The sequence below is a fragment of the Erinaceus europaeus genome, chromosome 8 (genome assembly GCF_950295315.1).
Source record: "Erinaceus europaeus chromosome 8, mEriEur2.1, whole genome shotgun sequence".
NCBI classification, from domain to species: domain Eukaryota; kingdom Metazoa; phylum Chordata; class Mammalia; order Eulipotyphla; family Erinaceidae; genus Erinaceus; species Erinaceus europaeus.
The window spans coordinates 103,789,047-103,806,808 of NC_080169.1; the positions used below are offsets into that span (position 1 = coordinate 103,789,047).

Here is a 17,762-nt window from a genome sequence, read left to right on the forward strand (position 1 = left end):
AGATAATAACTTGGATCCACTGGCATATCAGATTTGAGACTCAGGGGCAAAAAGAAAAAGGGGAAAAAAAAAGCTAGTATAGTCACAGGTCCTTAACTAAATTATGCCTACTAGCTATCTACAAAATGGAGGGCCCCCCATCCCAACTCTTCATCTGCACTATTCCAGCCTTTAGGTCCATAATTGTTCAACAATTTGTTTGGCTTTGTATGTTAACACTCTTGACAACCACCAGGTTCCAGATGCCAGCATGATGCCAACCAGACTTCCCTGGACAGAACCCCACCAATGTATCCTGGAGCTCTGATTCCCCAGAGCTCTGCCCCACTAGGGAAAGAGAGAGACAGGCTGGGAGTATGGATCAACCTGTCAACACCCATGTTCAGCAGGGAAGCAATTACAGAAGCCAGACCTTCAACCTTCTGCATCCCACAATGACCTTGGGCCTATACTTCCAGAGGGTGAAAGAATAGGAAAACTATCAGGGGAGGAGATGGGATACAGAATTCTGGTGGTGGGAATTGTGAGAAATTGTACCCCTCTTATCCTATGGTTTTGTTAATGTTTCCTTCTTATAAATAAAAATTTTTAAATAAATAAAGTATGATTAAAATAAAAAAATAAGAAGAACAGAGTCAACTGAGTAATCAGCAAAAGAGTCCTTGAGGTCATGGCTCTGATGCTCATGTCCTTCTTTCTTAGATGTATTCAAATGCTTACTAAATGTCTCAGCCAGTTTGGGGCTCTGGCTCCCTAGCTCATCCAAAGCTGGAAACCACATGAGGGAGGATGAAGGCACTGAGGTCTACCAAAAACTCTCATGGTCCTGTAAATTAAATGTAAATAATGACATGGTGCATCAGAAAGAAAGAAAAAAAAAAGAGGCTAAACCTGGGAATAGTGTAGAGTTAATTCACACAACTGCAAGAAGACCAAATAGCATCTTCTCTGGACACCCAAAGCAATTCAGTTCCACACGTGAAAAAATATCATAACACAGAGGCCAAGTCAGGAAGAAGACACTCAACTGTGGTTAGCATGACCCTCAGTGAGGACTGGCAACTATGAAATACAATTCTCAGAGCAGCAAAGCCAATGGTTGAGTTATTGGTTCATGTGATAGTCAAAGCAGTGCATGCTGGGCAAAGTCAGGTAGGCGGTATGTTGCCTGTATGGTCTTGCTAGTCACCTTGAAGTTTCACCAACATTTGTTCTCTATTCCAGACACTACCTGTGCCCACTGCCTGTTACAGAGATTTAGCTTTATAAATTGATATTTAAAGAAAAAATAATCATTGGTGATGACTTTGTAGAGTGAGAGAACAGGTACACACCTTGAAGTAAACAAAGAGGAATTCTCCTTGATCAATTCAAACTAATGCCCAGAAATAAAGCAGAGTAGGTGAGAATCAAGACCCAGCCTCTAATCAGGCAGAGTTCCTTTATCAATCTGAATCAAGCGCTATCCAGAGAATTCCAAGAGAAACCAAAATAAGACAAGCAGTAGCTCTACACGGAGTCATCAGTATTTCCTTAGGAAAAGGTTAACATGTGATTATCAACCACCAGGAAACAGGAACTACTGCTTGAAGTCTTAGAACAGCTTGTAATCCAATCAAGGAGGAGCCCTCCATGGGACCTGCCCCAGTCCACTGGGATGGGTAACTGAGTCTACAGTCATACCACCCTGAGTATGCCTGATCTCATCTGCAACGAACAACTGAATAGCCCTACACAGATAATTTCCGTCAACAGTGATGTGCTAAAGTCACTCATTGCTCCAGAGACAGCAAGTTCCTGGAGAAAGGGGAGAAAGCTCTCAATTCCAGTCACACCATTCTACCCTACCTGGAGCAATTTCCATGCTCCAGCAACAACCAGCTTCCCCTCATCCCATGATACAGCTGTCCATCCCATTAGCAACTCTCCCAGGTCTTTTACTTTCTCCATCAGTTTCTCTGAATGGATTCTAGATAGATAACAAACAACCAAAGACATGAGTGAGAGGAACAGCTTCACCCCTTGGCTCTGCCAGCCTTCAGCTATCATCAGGATGGAATAAAGAAAGCCCTTGCCTTAGGGCACAACCCAAGCTCAACCGAGCCTACCTTGAGAGTAGCCTAGCAGGCTGAGCAACACCAGCCCTGAGAAAGAGGTGGATGCACACACTCATCCAGTGTGACATATACAATGGCCTTCCACACCAAGTCACAGAAAGGACACTGCTGTCATTTGTGACCTTCATAACAACAGATCTCCTTGACTCCACCTAAGCCAAGTATCCACCAGGTTCAAGTCAGTAGAAACGAATGAGTTTAAGTTCAACACAATGGGAGAGACTATCTTCACCACAACCAGAAATTGGCATCTTGTTCCTACCTTCTTCAGCTTGCCGCTCTTGGTGCCCACGAAGGCCAAGGAGTGGTTCTTGTAGACGTAAGCGATGACAGAGGACATGCGGTCCCTGTCTTCCGTGAAGACAGGAATGCCACGAACCATCTCCGACACACCCAGGGGGGCATTCATATCCAGGCCGCAGAAGTTATCATCAATAGTTAGGAGCTGGAAAAGATAAAGGAGGAAAATTAGAGGGAAGCATCAAGAAAATGGAGGTACAGAGTCAGGAAAAGGATGAATAGGAAGGATCTTTAGAGACAGACAGACCCCCTGGTCTAAATGTTTCCTTTTTCCTTTTTTTTACAATTTTTATTTATAAAATAACAATATTGACAAGACCATAGGATAAGAGGAGTACAATTCCACACAACTTCCATCACCAGAGTCCATATCCCATCCCAGCCCTTGAAAGCTTTCCTATTCTTTATCTCTCTGGGAGCATGGACCCAGGATCATTTTGGGGTGCAGAAGGTGGAAGGTCTGGCTTTTGTAATTGCTTCCCCGCTGAACATGGGCGTTGGCAGGTCGATCCATATTCCCAGCCTGTCTCCCTCTTTCCCTAGTGGGGTGAGGCTCTTGGGAGGCAGGGCTCCAGGACATTTTGGTAGGGTCATCTGCCCAGGGAAGTCAGGTTGGCATCACGGCATTAAAAGTTACATAAATAGGTTGTAAGGCGATGACAGACTGAAAAAAAAGATTCTAGAGTTTCTTTCACAGTCCTCTGTGGTCTCTCTGCTTCTGCTCCAACCCCTCCAGATGACATCTTGTATCTTAGCTTGTCCATCTGTCCATCAGATCCCAAAGCACAAGGCCAGAATTGGTGAGCATAAACTGTCACATCTACACAGTTACTTTTGAGCAAACACAATGATGAGGATTCAAAAGAGAAGATCAGAGAAATAGAAATAGGAATGTGTAAAGGTCATTACCACGAGGGAGGCATATCCAGATAATTTCTTGGAAAAGGAGGATCAAGAAAGGTAGGCCTATAGATGAACTCATTAAGTCTCTCAGGAGACCCCCTGCCTGATCCAGAGAATCACATCCCTAACCTTGTCACACTTCAACTAGCATTTCCCAAAGTGTGTTCTGTGGAACTCCTCCCTCAAGATACTCTACCACAAACAGGTTTCTCTGGCAAACTTTGGGGAAATGCATTACAGGCTAACACTATGCCAGAGATTCATGATGAATCTCTGGCATAGTGTTACCAAAAAGTGGAAGAAATATGCTTGCTGCTATTTTAGTTCTTTCCCAAACATTATATTCCTTGAACCATGTTTAACCTGAGCACCTAATAGAGTTTCTTTTTTTTTAAGTTTATTTTATTTACTGATAAAAGGAAGACAGAGAGAGAGGCAGAGCATCACTCTGATATTTGAGTTTCCAGGGACCAACTCAGGGTTTCCTGTCCACCCAGTCCAGTGCTCTATTCACTACACCTCATCCAAGGCCACCTCTTACCCTCCCCTTCTTCCTTTCTGTCTTTTTCTCTTTAACAGACACACACACACAAACACATACGGGGGGGGGGGGGGGGGGGAGACAACGGCACCAATTTTTCTCCAGTGTTGTGGGGCAGGAATCAAACTTAAGTCATACACATGGCAAAACACTACCCAAGTGAGCTACTGTTACCATTTCTTAAAGGGGAACAGTCCTCGAATACCCTGTGAGATACAATGGCCCAACTCTTGCTCCAGACTCTGGGGACAATTTCGAAAGTCAGAAGCTGACAGGAGAGGTTTCTGTCTCAAATGAATCTCTTGATGTCTTATGCTAGGTTTCCATATTCCCATAAACTGAGAGACAGCTAGAGTCTCTCCTGGGGGAGCCGTGAAGACCTTGAAAATGACTGTGAGAATGCCCCACACTCCCCACCTAGCAAGTTTCCAAGTCTTAGAAAAAAACACACTGGATTACTCCCTTTCCCTCAGAGAACTGTGTCACCTTAGAAGGCTAATTCCATCTCACCATATTATATTTATATTCCACTCTATAAAGAGGAAGCAAACCACTCTTGTCTTTTGATGGGCTTCCATAAAGCCTACAGAGCTCATGCCCATAAACGTCTGTTACACTTCTCAGAGAACAGAGTGAAATAAAATACAAGGTGTCACTGTATGAAAGGCTTCAGTTCACATGGAAGAAAAGGCACCTGGAGAGCCAGCAAGCAGACGCTTGCCAGGGGAGCTGTGTGAATGTGGACAACACCAGGCTTTCCTGAATCTTGGGGTTCCCTAGGCTCCTTCCCAGAACTGCAGTGGGTGGGAGGAGACACAGGCATCATTCATCTCAGGGAAGACTGTGTTGAGCATTGAAAGTATCTCTCAGGGGTTGGGTGGTAGCACAGCGGGTTGAACACACATGACAAAGTGCAAGGTCAGCGCAAGGATCCCAGTTTGAGCCCCCGGTTCCCCATCTGCAATGCAGGGGTCACTTCATGGGTGGTAAAGCAGGTCTGCAGGTGTCTATCTTTCTCTCCCCGTCTCTGTCTTCCCCTCCTCTCTCGATTTCTGTCTGTCCTATACAACAATAGCAGCAATAACAACAACAAGAAGGGTAACAACAAGGGCAACAAAAAATGGGAAGGGTGGTCTCCAGGAACAGTAGATTCATGATGCAGTCACCGAGCCCCAGTGATAGATAACCCTGGAGGAAGAAAGAAAGAAAGAAAGAAAGAAAGAAAGAAAGAAAGAAAGAAAGAAAGGGAAAGAATCTCTCTACCTTCTCCTTCCTCCTTACTAAGGCGGGGACAGCCTGGAGGGGGGATGTAGCCAAGTCCAGGAGGTCACCCGACCAGAAGACTTTTGCTCCAGGCCTTGAGTCACTTCTGGCTTCTTCTGTCAGGCTAATCTAACAACCCAGACCAAGCAGAGCCCCTTTCCTTCACCACCCCCCCACCTCCCCCCCAAAAAAAAACCCAAACACTGCTGTTATCGACATTAACACATTAACAGAACACTTAACTTTGATTGGAGTCTGCTCTGATATTTAGTATTCTCTATCTCTATCTCTATCTCTATCTCTTTTCCACAGCACTGCTCAGGTCTGGCTTATATTGGTGGTGAAGGATTGAACCTGGGGCTTTGGAGCCTCAGGCATGAGAGTCTCTTTGCATAGCCATTATGCTATCTACTATCCCTTATAGTTCTTTCCTACAGTGATGAAGTTGGGAAGGCACAGATGGTGGGAATGGAAGGATAGACAGAAAAAAAAGAAGAAAGAACTTCATGAGGTTTTTTTTCTCCCTTTATCAGAAAGCAGGGAGTTCCTATGAAACCTTTCAGAAGTTGAAGTGGCATAGAACTGAAATTATCACTCATTTTCATAGAAAATTTTGTATTTCCAGACCACCACCCCCAAATTAACTTCCCCAATCACATCAAATAGCACAGAGCAGCTCCAACAACACTCGAATGTCTCATGCTTGAGAGTCCAATGCTTTATCCTTTGCACCCCCTCCCAGGCAGCAGCAGCAACAAGTGTACAGTCTAAGTGGGGGGCTACAGTACAGACACAGCCTGTCTAAAGTCACCCTGAGGAAGGGGCTTGGTGGGGCCACTGTCACCAATGAGAACTGCCCAGAAACCAATATAGAAATTATGGTTCAGTCTCCCTCTGGCTTCTTGCCTGAAGCAAGAACAGGTACTAAGGCAACTCTTTCATTTTAAATTCCAAGAAAACAGGAACCCTTCCCATTCTCTATAAAACCCGTATTTCTTCCACTCTTGGAAACTCCAGGGCATGGCTTGTCTTCCTGCATGCTTCCTCGATCCACACCATTTGATGCTGCATCTGCTGAGCTCAGCCAAATCAATGCAGCCAGTACCACCCCGACACGCTTCACTTCGGATTCTGTCCAGAGACACCAAGTGTGGAATGTCAACCCTTCAGCTCCAGAACTCTGGTGAGACCGTTCCTAGCTCACAGGACTCCTCAATACCATCCCAGGTGGTACACTTCCTAACAAAGCCACAGAAGCTAGATATAGATCAGGGCCCATGAGACAGAACACATGTGCACATGCGCCCATAAGTTAGGGGAAAATAGACGCAATAAAGCAAAAGTGCGCAATAGTTTGCAGTGACCCGAAACAGCAAGGAGGAAGAAAAACCTTTAAAAAAAAAAAAAGACACCATAAAATTATACTTATATACTTTTCCCATATCTGGGAGCTACTCTCTGCCCTGACCCAGCTTTCTAGTCCTTTCTCTAACTATGATACCATCTCCCCAGTCAATACCTCTGGTCCACTTGCATGTTAGCTGTCAGGCTCAGGCAAAAGCTAGTAATATCATGGGGACTTGGAATATACCTAAAATAGATCTACTAGCTTTTTCCATAATAGAGACTCAAAATTCATCTGCTATATTCTTGCCTTTAGGTTCATGAGTAGTAAACAATTTGTTCTGCTTTATATCTTAATATTTTCTCAGCCACCAAGTTGCAGATGTTACCATGATGCCAACCTGACTTCCCCGGACAGAGGACCTCACCAATGTGTCCTAGAACCCCACTTCTGCAGAGCCCTGCCCCACTAGGGACTGAGAGAGAGACAGGCTGGAGTATGGCTTGACCTGCCAGTGCCCATGTTCAGAGTAGAAGCAATGACAGAAGCCAGACCTTCCACCTTCTGCATCCCATAATGACCCTGGGTCCATACTCCCAGAGGGATAAAGAACAGGAAAGCTTTTAAGGGAGGGGATGGTATATGGAACTCTGGTGGTGGAAATTGTGTGGAATTGCACCCTCTTATCCTATGGTCTTGTCAATATTTTTTATTTTATAAATAAATTAATAACAAAAAATAAAACAAGTAAATTTAATTTAAAAATAGAAATAGCACAATGGGAACTTTTCAGTAGTGGCATTTCTGTAAGGGAACACTTTCTCTCCGATAGCCAGAACCCCAGTGGCCTCTCCTGCATTTCTAGGGCAGCCTGGACTCTTCCAGAAGTTTCTGAACCCTTTTATGTTTCCCTCTGACTTTCTCAACCCTGAGCTGGACAGCAGGGACCCCTGTCATCAGCTAACATACCCATCTCCCCATCAGATCCTCTATAAAATAGTGAGCCAGGATGTCCTAGGGACCAGGTGAGACCACAGGTGTGTCAGCACCAAATAAGGTGAAAACCATGCCCATCAAGTTCCTGTTGATTTTTAGAACGAAGATCCTGCCCAGAGCAGGAGCAGGATGACTGGCAGCAGTGACCTCCTGACCAGTGCAAAGCTCTCTGGGGACACCACTGTCACCTGAGATGAATCCACAGGGTAATTACAGCATGGGCAGGCTGAGGAGGGAGGGTCCCCCAGGGGCCCTTGGGCTCAAGGAGGCTGTGACACCAGGAGCAGACACCAAGGCCTTGGGGCCCCGGAAGGAAAGGCTAATTGGTGAAAGGCTTCGGCATATGAACACTGGCGTGGATTCCAGAGCACCGTGGGCAATGAGGGAGAAGCATGTCTGCTCTGGCCCTGGCCCCATCCTCCCCTGGGCCCCATTAACAGCAAAATTACAGTGGCAGCCTGTGAAGCCAGGACCAGGGGCTGACTCCACTATCATGGGGAGTCCTGTGGAGCCTCCCCCCACTGGCCACCCCACAAATGCCCAATGTGAGCTGTTGACTCTGTTAGCCTGCTTTTGTACTAAAGAGCAACTTCATTCTCACCCAAGAAAGAAATCAGAATCTGGCTCATGGGAATATGTGTGCAGTTACCAGGGTGGCTCTGTGAGTCTCCTCTGTCCAAATTCAAAGGACTCCAAATCTGCTTTCCACAGATGTTTGGGCTGGTGATCCACTGGATTCCAGGGACCAAGAGAGCAGGGACAGGACCATGCTTCATATATCTTTATACCCTCAGCTTGGTTCCTAAATCATAGTAAATTGAGCTATATTGGATGGGTGAGTGGCTGGATAATGGATGGATGGATGGATGGATGGATGGATGGATGGATGGATGGATGGATGGATGGATAGATGGACGGGATGAGTGAATGTATTATGAATGGATGGAAAAGTGAATGATGAATAAACAGGAGAAAGTGTGGGTAGATAAATAAAATTTCATGCTTCGTTTGAATCCCCACTGTGCCACTCGGTCCTGTGACCTTAAACAAGTAATATAATCTCTCTGTGACTCAGCTAGTCTGGGGTAGAATGGAAATAATCATAAAAGTCTATATTTTGCAGCAAAGTAGTAAGAATTCAGTAATGTGTTGCAAGTAGAGCAATGTCCAGCTTTGTAAGCACTCTGGCATCACTCAGTATTGCTCGTCTTCCTCAGACAATCTAGAGAATCTTGATGAGTCCTATTGTCTTTGGGGAAATTTGTGTTTTCTACACCAGTGAGGGGTTTCCAAGATTTAAAGAGTTCAATGTCATCTACATGAAATGGCTAAGATGGCATGAGCTAAGGATCCACCAAACCAGTCAGTGAGACTGAATAAGAAGAGTGGGTCTAAGATACAGAAGACCCCTCCCACCCACCCCCAGAACTCACACACACAAGAGACACTGTTCATTCGAAAACAGATTCACTCAAACCGGTCTCAAACCTGGACCCGAAACTCTCAGGCTGGAGTTCAGGGTTTTGCACCTTCACCACTTTTCGAGTGACTTTGCTGCACCCTAATCCTTGAGAGGTCTCCTGCCTGGCTAAGGGGTGCTGTCACCCAGGCCAAGAACACACTGAAGTCTTTCCAGTGGACCTGGGTGCAGAGAGGTCCCGTGACAGCCTGGAGTGTTGGGGGTGGTGGGGGTGGCTTAGGAGCAGGAACTGACACTCCCAATTACAATCTAATAGCTTGTGGTACTTTTCCTCCTGCACAGCGGCAAAGGTTACCTTGCAATTATGCATCGCTCCATACAAATGACAGTGCAGTTACGGTGACTCTACCAATTACACGGAAATTGCTCCCACTCTGCAGGAAGACTGGCACTCATAAAGATGTATCAGCTCCAATGATGGTGAGGTGGGGGGGGGGGGCTTTCACTGCTGCCTGTATTCCCCTGGTTGTCACCCCCAGAATCTAGGTATAGTTGTAAAACAGCCCCACAGAACCCCAAGTGTCTGGTAGTCTCAATGGACACTCTCCAAGAAGGGCTAGAGCTGGGGGGTGCACCCAGAAGCCCTCCAATCCACTCAGCCCCACAACCTCTTAGCTCACTTGTAGGGAACCACTGTTCCTTTGACACCTGGTGCAGGGCTTGCTTCTCTGGAGAGAGACCAGGAACTCGTGGCGGCATGGTAATACAATTCTTTATTCGTGCGGACACTCCAGAGTCCGGTGTGAGCACAGCAGGTTAAGCCACACGGTGCCAAACCACAATGGCCGCCTCCCACTCTGCACGCCAGCCCTTCTCTAGGTCAGGACACAGGAGAGAAAAGAGAGAAGAGAAGAGGAAGAGAGCAGAACCAGGAACAGAAGTGGGCTTTACAGGGTAAAACCAGAAGTGGCAAGTGGGGAACAGAGATGGCTGAGAAAGGAGGTGGAAAAAAGAAAGAGCAGGAAGAAAAGGTAGAAAGCTTCCGTAGCAACGGTTGCTAGGGTTTTAACTGGCGGGATTAATGTACCCTGCAGGATCTCGAGGTAGAAAGACTATAGATCAAAAAGTGGGGATCTTTCAGGCAAAACAATGATTATGTAAATAGGCCATGGTGTCAGCAATGGAGGATGGAGCAGGGGGGCTGCCCGACACCTGGGTTTGAAGGTCAAGGCTGAGGAGACAGGATGGGCACCTGATGTTGAAATTGCCCCTTATCCTGGTCATTTTGGCTCTGGTCTGCCTCCTGCTGGCACACCCTTGGCCAAGCAGAGTCACTGCAGCCCCATGTTGGGCTGCCCCACCTCTGCAGAAACCCCATACTGAGGCCTGATTATGGAAGGTCATCTAGGCCAGTCCAGACAGTGCTAATGAGGCAAAGGTCACTGAGTCCATCCCCCATGGGCCAATTAGCTTAGCTCTGGGACACAGGTCTTCCGTAGTCACAGGCTGTCCCTCTTCACTCAGGCATCCACTGTTTGACCCAGCAGGTGAGCAAAGCAGTGGGACGGATGGATAGACAGACGTAGTCAGCCTCTCTGCTGGGATGTAGGTACCCCCATCTCTGAGCCCAGGGAGCCTAGGAATGAAAGAGGCAGCATCAGACCTGCTCTCCTCATAGCTCAGGGATAGCTTCCGGTCTAGTCAAGAGAGGATCCTTCCAGCTGGGAGTCAGCTCTCCTGCTTCTCTTGGATGTCTCCCACAGAGGAGCCCCAGATACCCCTACATCGACCCCCAAAGTAGAAGGTCAGATCTTCAAGACTGGCCCAGGCTCACCCACTGTGGGTCTGTGAATTGGGCCTTTTTCGCATCTTAATCCAGAGAGATAGCTCATCGGGTGGGGGTGCTTGCACTGACATGTCCACAAGCCAGGCCTGAGTCCCAGCACTGTAAGAGATGTTATATCAGTGGGGGGGGGGGAAGCTTAGTTGTTGTAGTGTCCTTCCCCTCACCTCTCTCTGTCTCCCTATTGGAAAGGAAAGGGAAAGGGAGGGAGAAAAAAGAAAAGAGAAGAAGAGAACAGAAAAGAAAAGAAAAGAGAAGAAGAGAACAGAAAAGAAAAGAATAAAGAAAAGAGAAAAAATAAAAAGAGAAAGAATAAAGAAAAGAGCTTTCAATCCCTTGGGATAGTAGAGCTCTCATTAGGAGAAACTGAGGCATAACATGAGAACAGTATTATATACTAATTTGCTTAAGTACCTTAAGGAAAAAAGAGTGTACTAAGCACCTAGCACCAGCTTATGAACCAGCCAGATACTGATGAGAAGTTTATTTCTGGTATGACTCCAGTGCAGGGACAAAACTGGGCTGCAGCTCGATGAGGCCATAAGTGTTGTGCCCCCAGCACTGGGGGCTACCAACTGCTTGGAAACAGCAGGACTTCAGGGAAAAGACCACAGGTGGACTGAGTTCTGAGTACTCTGTGCAGTACTGAACACAGTACTCCTTCACACCCCAGGCTATTTCAGAGAAGGGGCATCACCCCCAGTCCTAGGATTCAAAAGCAGCATTTTACAGAAGAGGAAACTGAGGTCCTAGAGAAGGAAGTGACGTCCTCCCTAGAAACCTTTCGAAAAATGGAAAATGTATACCAGAACCCCAAATTCCCAGTTGGGATGCGGGGGGGAGGGGGGAGCATTACAGGAGCTTCCTAGAAGACCACTGAAAAGGATATGAGATTAGAGGACCAATTCTCAGGATCAGAGGAAGGTCTGGGAAAAGCCCAGCCTCTGCTTTTTTTTCTGCCCTTCCGCCTTTCTAGAATCCACAGAAGCATCTAGCTTTTTCCTCCTGAGTGGGCCCTGGGCCAGTCACAGAAGCTAAGCTTCCTCCTTACTGGGGTCTGTTTGTCCCAAAGTGAGAATTGAAGTTCTAAAAATGGTAACAAAAATTAGGAGAAAAAGGGGGAGGGAATCCCCTGTGGTGCCTGAGGATACAGGAAAGAAAAGGCCTTTCCGTTCCTCACACTCAGCAGTCCTGAATTTCACTCTATTCGTTAGCCACATACATACACGGTACGTCCACACACACACATACACAACACACAAACACACACACAAAAAATTGATCACACAGACTGGCAAGGAGACCTGTGAATTAGACATGTGTGATTTCTGTTTACAGGGAGCTCTGTCTGGGATCAGCTGCAGCGACTCATGTCTAAATGCAGACTCTGATTGCCAAGCTCTACCTTGCGAGAGCTAATCCTCGCCTGCTTATGTGGGTCATATCTCAGACAGGAACCGCTGCCCCCCCAAGAGAACAGAAGGGTTCTGGGGCCTGGTGCCCAGTATGGACCTACCCCCGAGAAGTCTCAGGGTGTGGAAAGAGGGACAGTAGGGAAGAGAGGATCCAAGAGCGTGCCCAGGAGGGGGAAACATCTTGGGGAGGCCCTAGAAGGCTGCTATTGACTCCACTGTGGCCCAGAAGCACCCCAGCACTGGGCCAGCAAAATAGCTCACGTAAGAGGGATGGCTGGTGGCAGACTTGGCTGAGCACACAAGCTACAATGTGATAGGGTGCAGGTTCAAATCCCCAGTTCCCACCTGCAGGGCAAATCCTTCACAAGCGGTAAAGCAGAGCTACAGATGTTTGTCTTTCTCCCTCTCTATTCCCCTTTACTCTTGATTCTTATCTCTGTCCAATAAATAAATAAATGTTTTAAATAGCTCACTTGGGTGGTACATCTGCTTTCCATGAGCACTGCCCAGGGCTGAGGCTGAGCCCAACCACTTTGTATTGTGGTCCCTCAGGCTTTTCTTTTTTTTTTTTTTTTGAGAGTTCGCTCTCAAAAAAAAAAAAAAAAAAATCAGCCCCAGAAATGACAAGAAAGGAAGAGAGAAATAGGATAGATGAACGGGGGGTTGGAAGCGGGGGACCCTAATACCAGCTAAATCAGTCTTCTGATTGCTGTGCTTCTCTGCATAAGTTTTCTCTTTTATGATTTCTAACACTCTGCTATGCTCTGTCCATGGCTTTATTGACCTTAAAGGATTGAAATCCCTGGAGAAGCCAAGAAACCCTGGCAACAGATGACGGTTAGCCCAACCCACCCCCACAATCCCAGCCCTTGGCCCTGAGCACAGAGGATAGAAATGCAGTCAGGGAATGAGACCCCCTTCACTTAGCTATTAATTCACAAGCTCCAAATGATTCTTTGCTGGGTCTCTCCAGCAAAAGAGTAGAGGAAAGTAAATGTATACAGACAGAGAGAGAGAGCTGACGACTCCTAAGCCCCAGATACCCAGTCACACCAGCATTTTATTGGAGCAGCTTCAGAAAAAGTGTTTCAACAGGCTATACCCAGTGATTCCAACACACAACCCAACTTGGTTATAACCAAGATTTCCAAGTCACAACTCAACAGCCTACAGCTAAAGTTCCCAAAGCTGAACTCAAAAGTCAAGATTGTCAGCACCAGAAGCCAAGTGTTGGTGGTGTTCCTGCTTAAGTTCACTTACCACAATGCACAAGGACCCAGGTTCAAGTCCCTGGTCCCCACCTGCAGGGCAAAAGTTTCATGAATGATGAAGCAGTGCTGCAGGTGTCTCTGTATCTCAATTTCTCTCTGTCTCTATCCAACAATAAATAAATAAATATATTCCCATCACCAAATGCCTTTTTTTTTTTTGCCTCCAGATTTATCGTTGGGGCTCAGTGCCAACACTATGAACCCACTGCTCCTGGTGGCCATTTTTTCCATTATATTGGATAAGACAAAAAGAAAATGAGAAGGGAGGGGGAGATAGAAAGGGAGAGAAAGATAGATACCTGCTGCAGGTCTACTTCACTCATGAAGCAGACCCTCTGCAAATGGGGAGCAGGGGCTTGAACCCAGATTCTTGATCAGGTTCCTGGGCTTTGTACTATGTACGCTTAGCCGGGTGCACCACCGCCCAGTCCCCCAAATGCCTTATTTCTTTTTAAAATTTTTTTAAAGTATTTATTTACTCCCTTTTGTTGCCCTTGTTTTTTTATTGTTGTAGTTATTACTATTGTTATTGATGTTGTTGTTGTTGGATAGGACAGAGAGTGATGGAGAGAGGAGGGGAAGACAGAGATAGGGAGAGAAAGATAGACACCTGCAAACCTGCTTCACTGCTTGTGAAGCGACTCCCCTGCAGGTGGGGAGCTGGGGCTCGAACCAGGATCCTTATGCTGGTCCTTGCACTTTGCGCCAAGTGTGCTTAACCCACTGTGCTACCGCCCAACTCCCCAAATGCCTTATTTCTAAGCATCTTAAAGTTTGTACAGAAAGAGGGACCCCTCCATCCCAAAAATAAAACAGGCTAGAAGTCCTAGGTATTTTATGATTGTGTGTGTGTGTGTGTGTGTGTGTGTGTGTGTGTGTGTGTGTGTGTGTGTGTGTTCTGATGCAAACATTCAAGGACTTGACTGTCCACAAAACAGTGAAATCCCTGGAGTAAAAGCAGTACTTCCTTTGATACTGCAATGTGCATTCTGAGCCCATCTGTGTTCCAACCCTACTAGACAATGAAGTGGCCATTCACAAGTCACCCTAGCAAGCTATCCTTCTAACAGAAAACTAATGCCACTAATTTGAACTGCATTCCCAAGGGAGGGGCATGTAGCCAAGGAGACTCTGAAATCTGGCTGTAATTAATCCAAGCTATGCCCTCCTCCCCTCAGGAGCTGGCAAAGAGCAGCTCCAAGTCAGAATTCTAGGTCTTGAACCCAGGACCATTAGCTCTGCTGCTGAGAGCCGGGGGCCTCCCTTGGATAAGGAGATAGGACACAGTGATCAGAGACAGAAGTCAGACCAGTAACAGAATCAGGACCCAAACTCCAATGCCTTACAGTGGCCTGCTAAGCCAGCACTGAATCCACAGGAAATGCCAGGGAGGGACTGATTCTCAGTGTTAGGAAGGGAACCAAGCAAAACGCTCTTGGGTGCTGCCCCTGTGCTGTCGTATCTTGGCTCTAGAGATGACCAATGGCTACTCTCTAGGGACAAATAAACCCCACACAGTCCATCTGTCCCCCACTCCCAGCCCACTGCAGATAATCTCAGACACCACCGGAAGGGTAATGGGAGCAGGCACGCCGAAATGATTAGGTTTGTGTGTTTGCCGGCGGGGACTGGGCAGCCGCCACCCAGCACACCCAGCTGAATGACAGGGCAGGTCATTCCTTGTTAATGGGAATAAATTTCATTAACCCTACTCTGGTGCCCACATAGCTTTCCCTCTCGATCCTCCAGCCTGGGCGTAGCGTCTGGATCATGTCACCTGCACGTGGGATAAATGAGCCGAACAAATCCCATTACGTTCTGGAATGCTGACAGAGAGGTGGTGGTGACATGCACAGAGGACCAGGAGAAGATGGGGTTCTCATCTCCCCCCACCACCACCCGCTGAGCCTTCTGAATGGATGTGAACACTGCGAAGGATTCACCCCACCAAAAAGAAAGAAATGCATCAAGGCCAAGTGAATGGAGGGCTTCCCTGGTTGCGGTTTGTATCCTTCTCGCCACTGCTTTCGCTAATGGAAAGAAGCTGGGGGAGGGGAAAGGGGGCAGGTGGTAGTGCACCTCACTAAGCACTCACATTACAGTGTGAAAGGACCCAGGTTCAAGCCCCTGGTCTCCACCTGCAGGGGGAAATCTTCATGAGTGGTGAAGCAGGGATGCAGGTGTCTCTCTGTCTCTCTCCCTCTCTAGCCCCATCCTGTCACAATTTCTCTCTGTTCCTATCCAGTAATAAATAAAAAAATTTTTTAAAGAAAGAAAGAAGCTGGACACCCACCTGCAGCTGCCCTCTAAAACTAAGAGACGCCTGCTGGGAAGGGCAGGAAGGCTCCTGCTGGAGATGACATTCTTCCTTCAAATGCCACCTCTCAGCAATCATCCCAAGGGATGTCTGGAGAGAGTGCAGCCCAGAGCACATGCTGAGGGCTGGGAGATGGAGTGAATCTCAGGGCTGGGCATTACCCAACCCTTGCGGAAGAGGAGAGCAATAGGAGATAACAGCAATATGGTTGTGTCCCAGCCTGACTCCACTGGCAGGTGTTCTACCCAAAGAATATTCCAGAATAGCTCTATTCAGAACTTCAAATATCCTCCAGAACAAAGGGGCCCAGTATCTATCATGATGTGCTGATGCCTTCTCAGGCCTCCTGTCCCTAGGAATTTCAACATATTGGCCCAGAGGGCTATCATTATTGAATCCCTTCTTGAAGATGCCCGGCTTCCTTCAGAGTCAGGGGGAAACTGCTCCCAGGCCTAAGAGCACCTCACAAGCTGGGACTGGCTGAGCCTCAGTGATCTGAGCTGCCAGGCTAGTATCCTGGGCAAGAAGACAGACTAGGAGGAAGATAAGCATGGAAGGAATTCCCAAGAAGGCAGAACTGGAGTGTTAAGAATGGCTGGGCAGGAAGCTACTTGATTAACAGGTCTGGCTATCAATTTGTAGAAAGATTTACTTATTTATTTATTTATTGAACCATCAGGGCTATCACTGGGGTACCTGGGCCATGAATCCACAATTCCTAGAGGCCTTCCTTCCTTCCTGTCATTTGTTCATTCTTTCTTTCTTTCTTTTGCCTCTAGTTCTTTTTTTCCCGCTTTTTCATAGAGACAGAGAGTAATTGAGATGGAAGAGGGTAACTAGAGAGAAAGAAAGCCATCTGAAGCACTACATGGCTCATAAAGCTTTCCCCCTACAGTGGGGACCTGGGGCTTGAACCCAGGTTTTTGCTCATGGTAATGTGTGCACTACCAGGTGTGCCACTGCGTGGCACTTATTTATTTCTATGGAGGAAAGAGAGAAAGAGATCACAGCACTTCTCACCTCTGGCAAATACTAATGCTGAACATTGAACCTGGGACCTCGTGCGTGTCATTCCAGTGATCTGACACACACTGAGCAGTCGCCCCAGGCTTCCGCTGTCCCTGTTAGCTGGACTCTAGTGTAGGTGCGCAGGTGCGGTGCCTGAGTCTGTGTTGTGCATGAGTGAAAATCCTCACTGGACTAGTTGCAGTGTGCAGTGTTTGCATATGAGGGAGATGAAGTCAGTGAGCTAGTTCTGTCTGGGGGGATGTTTTCTTTGCCACATATGGGGTCCAGGTTCAATTCTGCCCCTCACTGCACTGGGGGAGAAGCTTTGGTGCTGCGCTGTTCTCCTTCTCCTCCTCCCCCTCCTCCTCCTCCTCCTCCTCCTCCTCCTCCTCCTCCTCTCTCTCTCTCTCTCTCTCTCTCTCTCTCTCTCTCTCTCTGAAAAAAAATCAGCAAGGAGCAGTGAAGCCTCAGCAATCACAGGGGGGGAAAATTAAGTTCAGAAAGGAGAAGTCTGTGGGATGCATCACACAGACTCAAAACATGAGAGTGTGAGAGAGCAAGAACTAGAAAGAAGTGAGGCAGGGTGAAACAGACACCATGGCAGAGTGAGTCAGACTTCCAGATGACTGCCTGCTTCCGTGCTAGGGTTCCCCTCAGCAACAGAGACACCAAACAAAAAGACAACCTAAATGAAACCAAAAGAAACTAAATAAACTGGAAGCCCTAAACTGTGACATTAAGGTTCCCACATATTAAACTTAATGCCAGGAGTGGGGGGGGGGGCGTCAGTGGGCAGTGATGGGGTGCGTGAGTAGCCCTGTGAGAAAATCTTACTCTAGTGGGGACCTATGTTTCAGGCGTGCGTGCATGTGTGTGTGTGTGTGTGTTTAGTGGGGAGGGTGTATGTATCACTGGGTGTGTTTGCATGTATCTCTGTGTGTGTCCCTATGTGTTACAAATGGAATGGGTAGGCTAGTAAGAAGGGGAGTCCCAGGTCTGAGAGAAAGAAAGAGCCAATCCCAC

At 47.2% G+C, this 17,762-nt stretch overlaps 1 protein-coding gene across 2 annotated transcripts in view; it reads right to left on the reverse strand.

Annotated features, from left to right (window-relative positions):
- Nucleotides 1-17,762, reverse strand: part of LOC103118968 (plexin-A4) — a 519,644-nt gene that overhangs the window by 404,343 nt on the left and 97,539 nt on the right. For both annotated transcript variants that reach the window (XM_060196590.1, XM_060196591.1), the window contains exon 3: nucleotides 2,380-2,562. In XM_060196590.1, coding sequence (XP_060052573.1) covers nucleotides 2,380-2,562 — 183 coding nt within the window. The remainder of the gene's footprint in view (nucleotides 1-2,379; nucleotides 2,563-17,762) is intronic.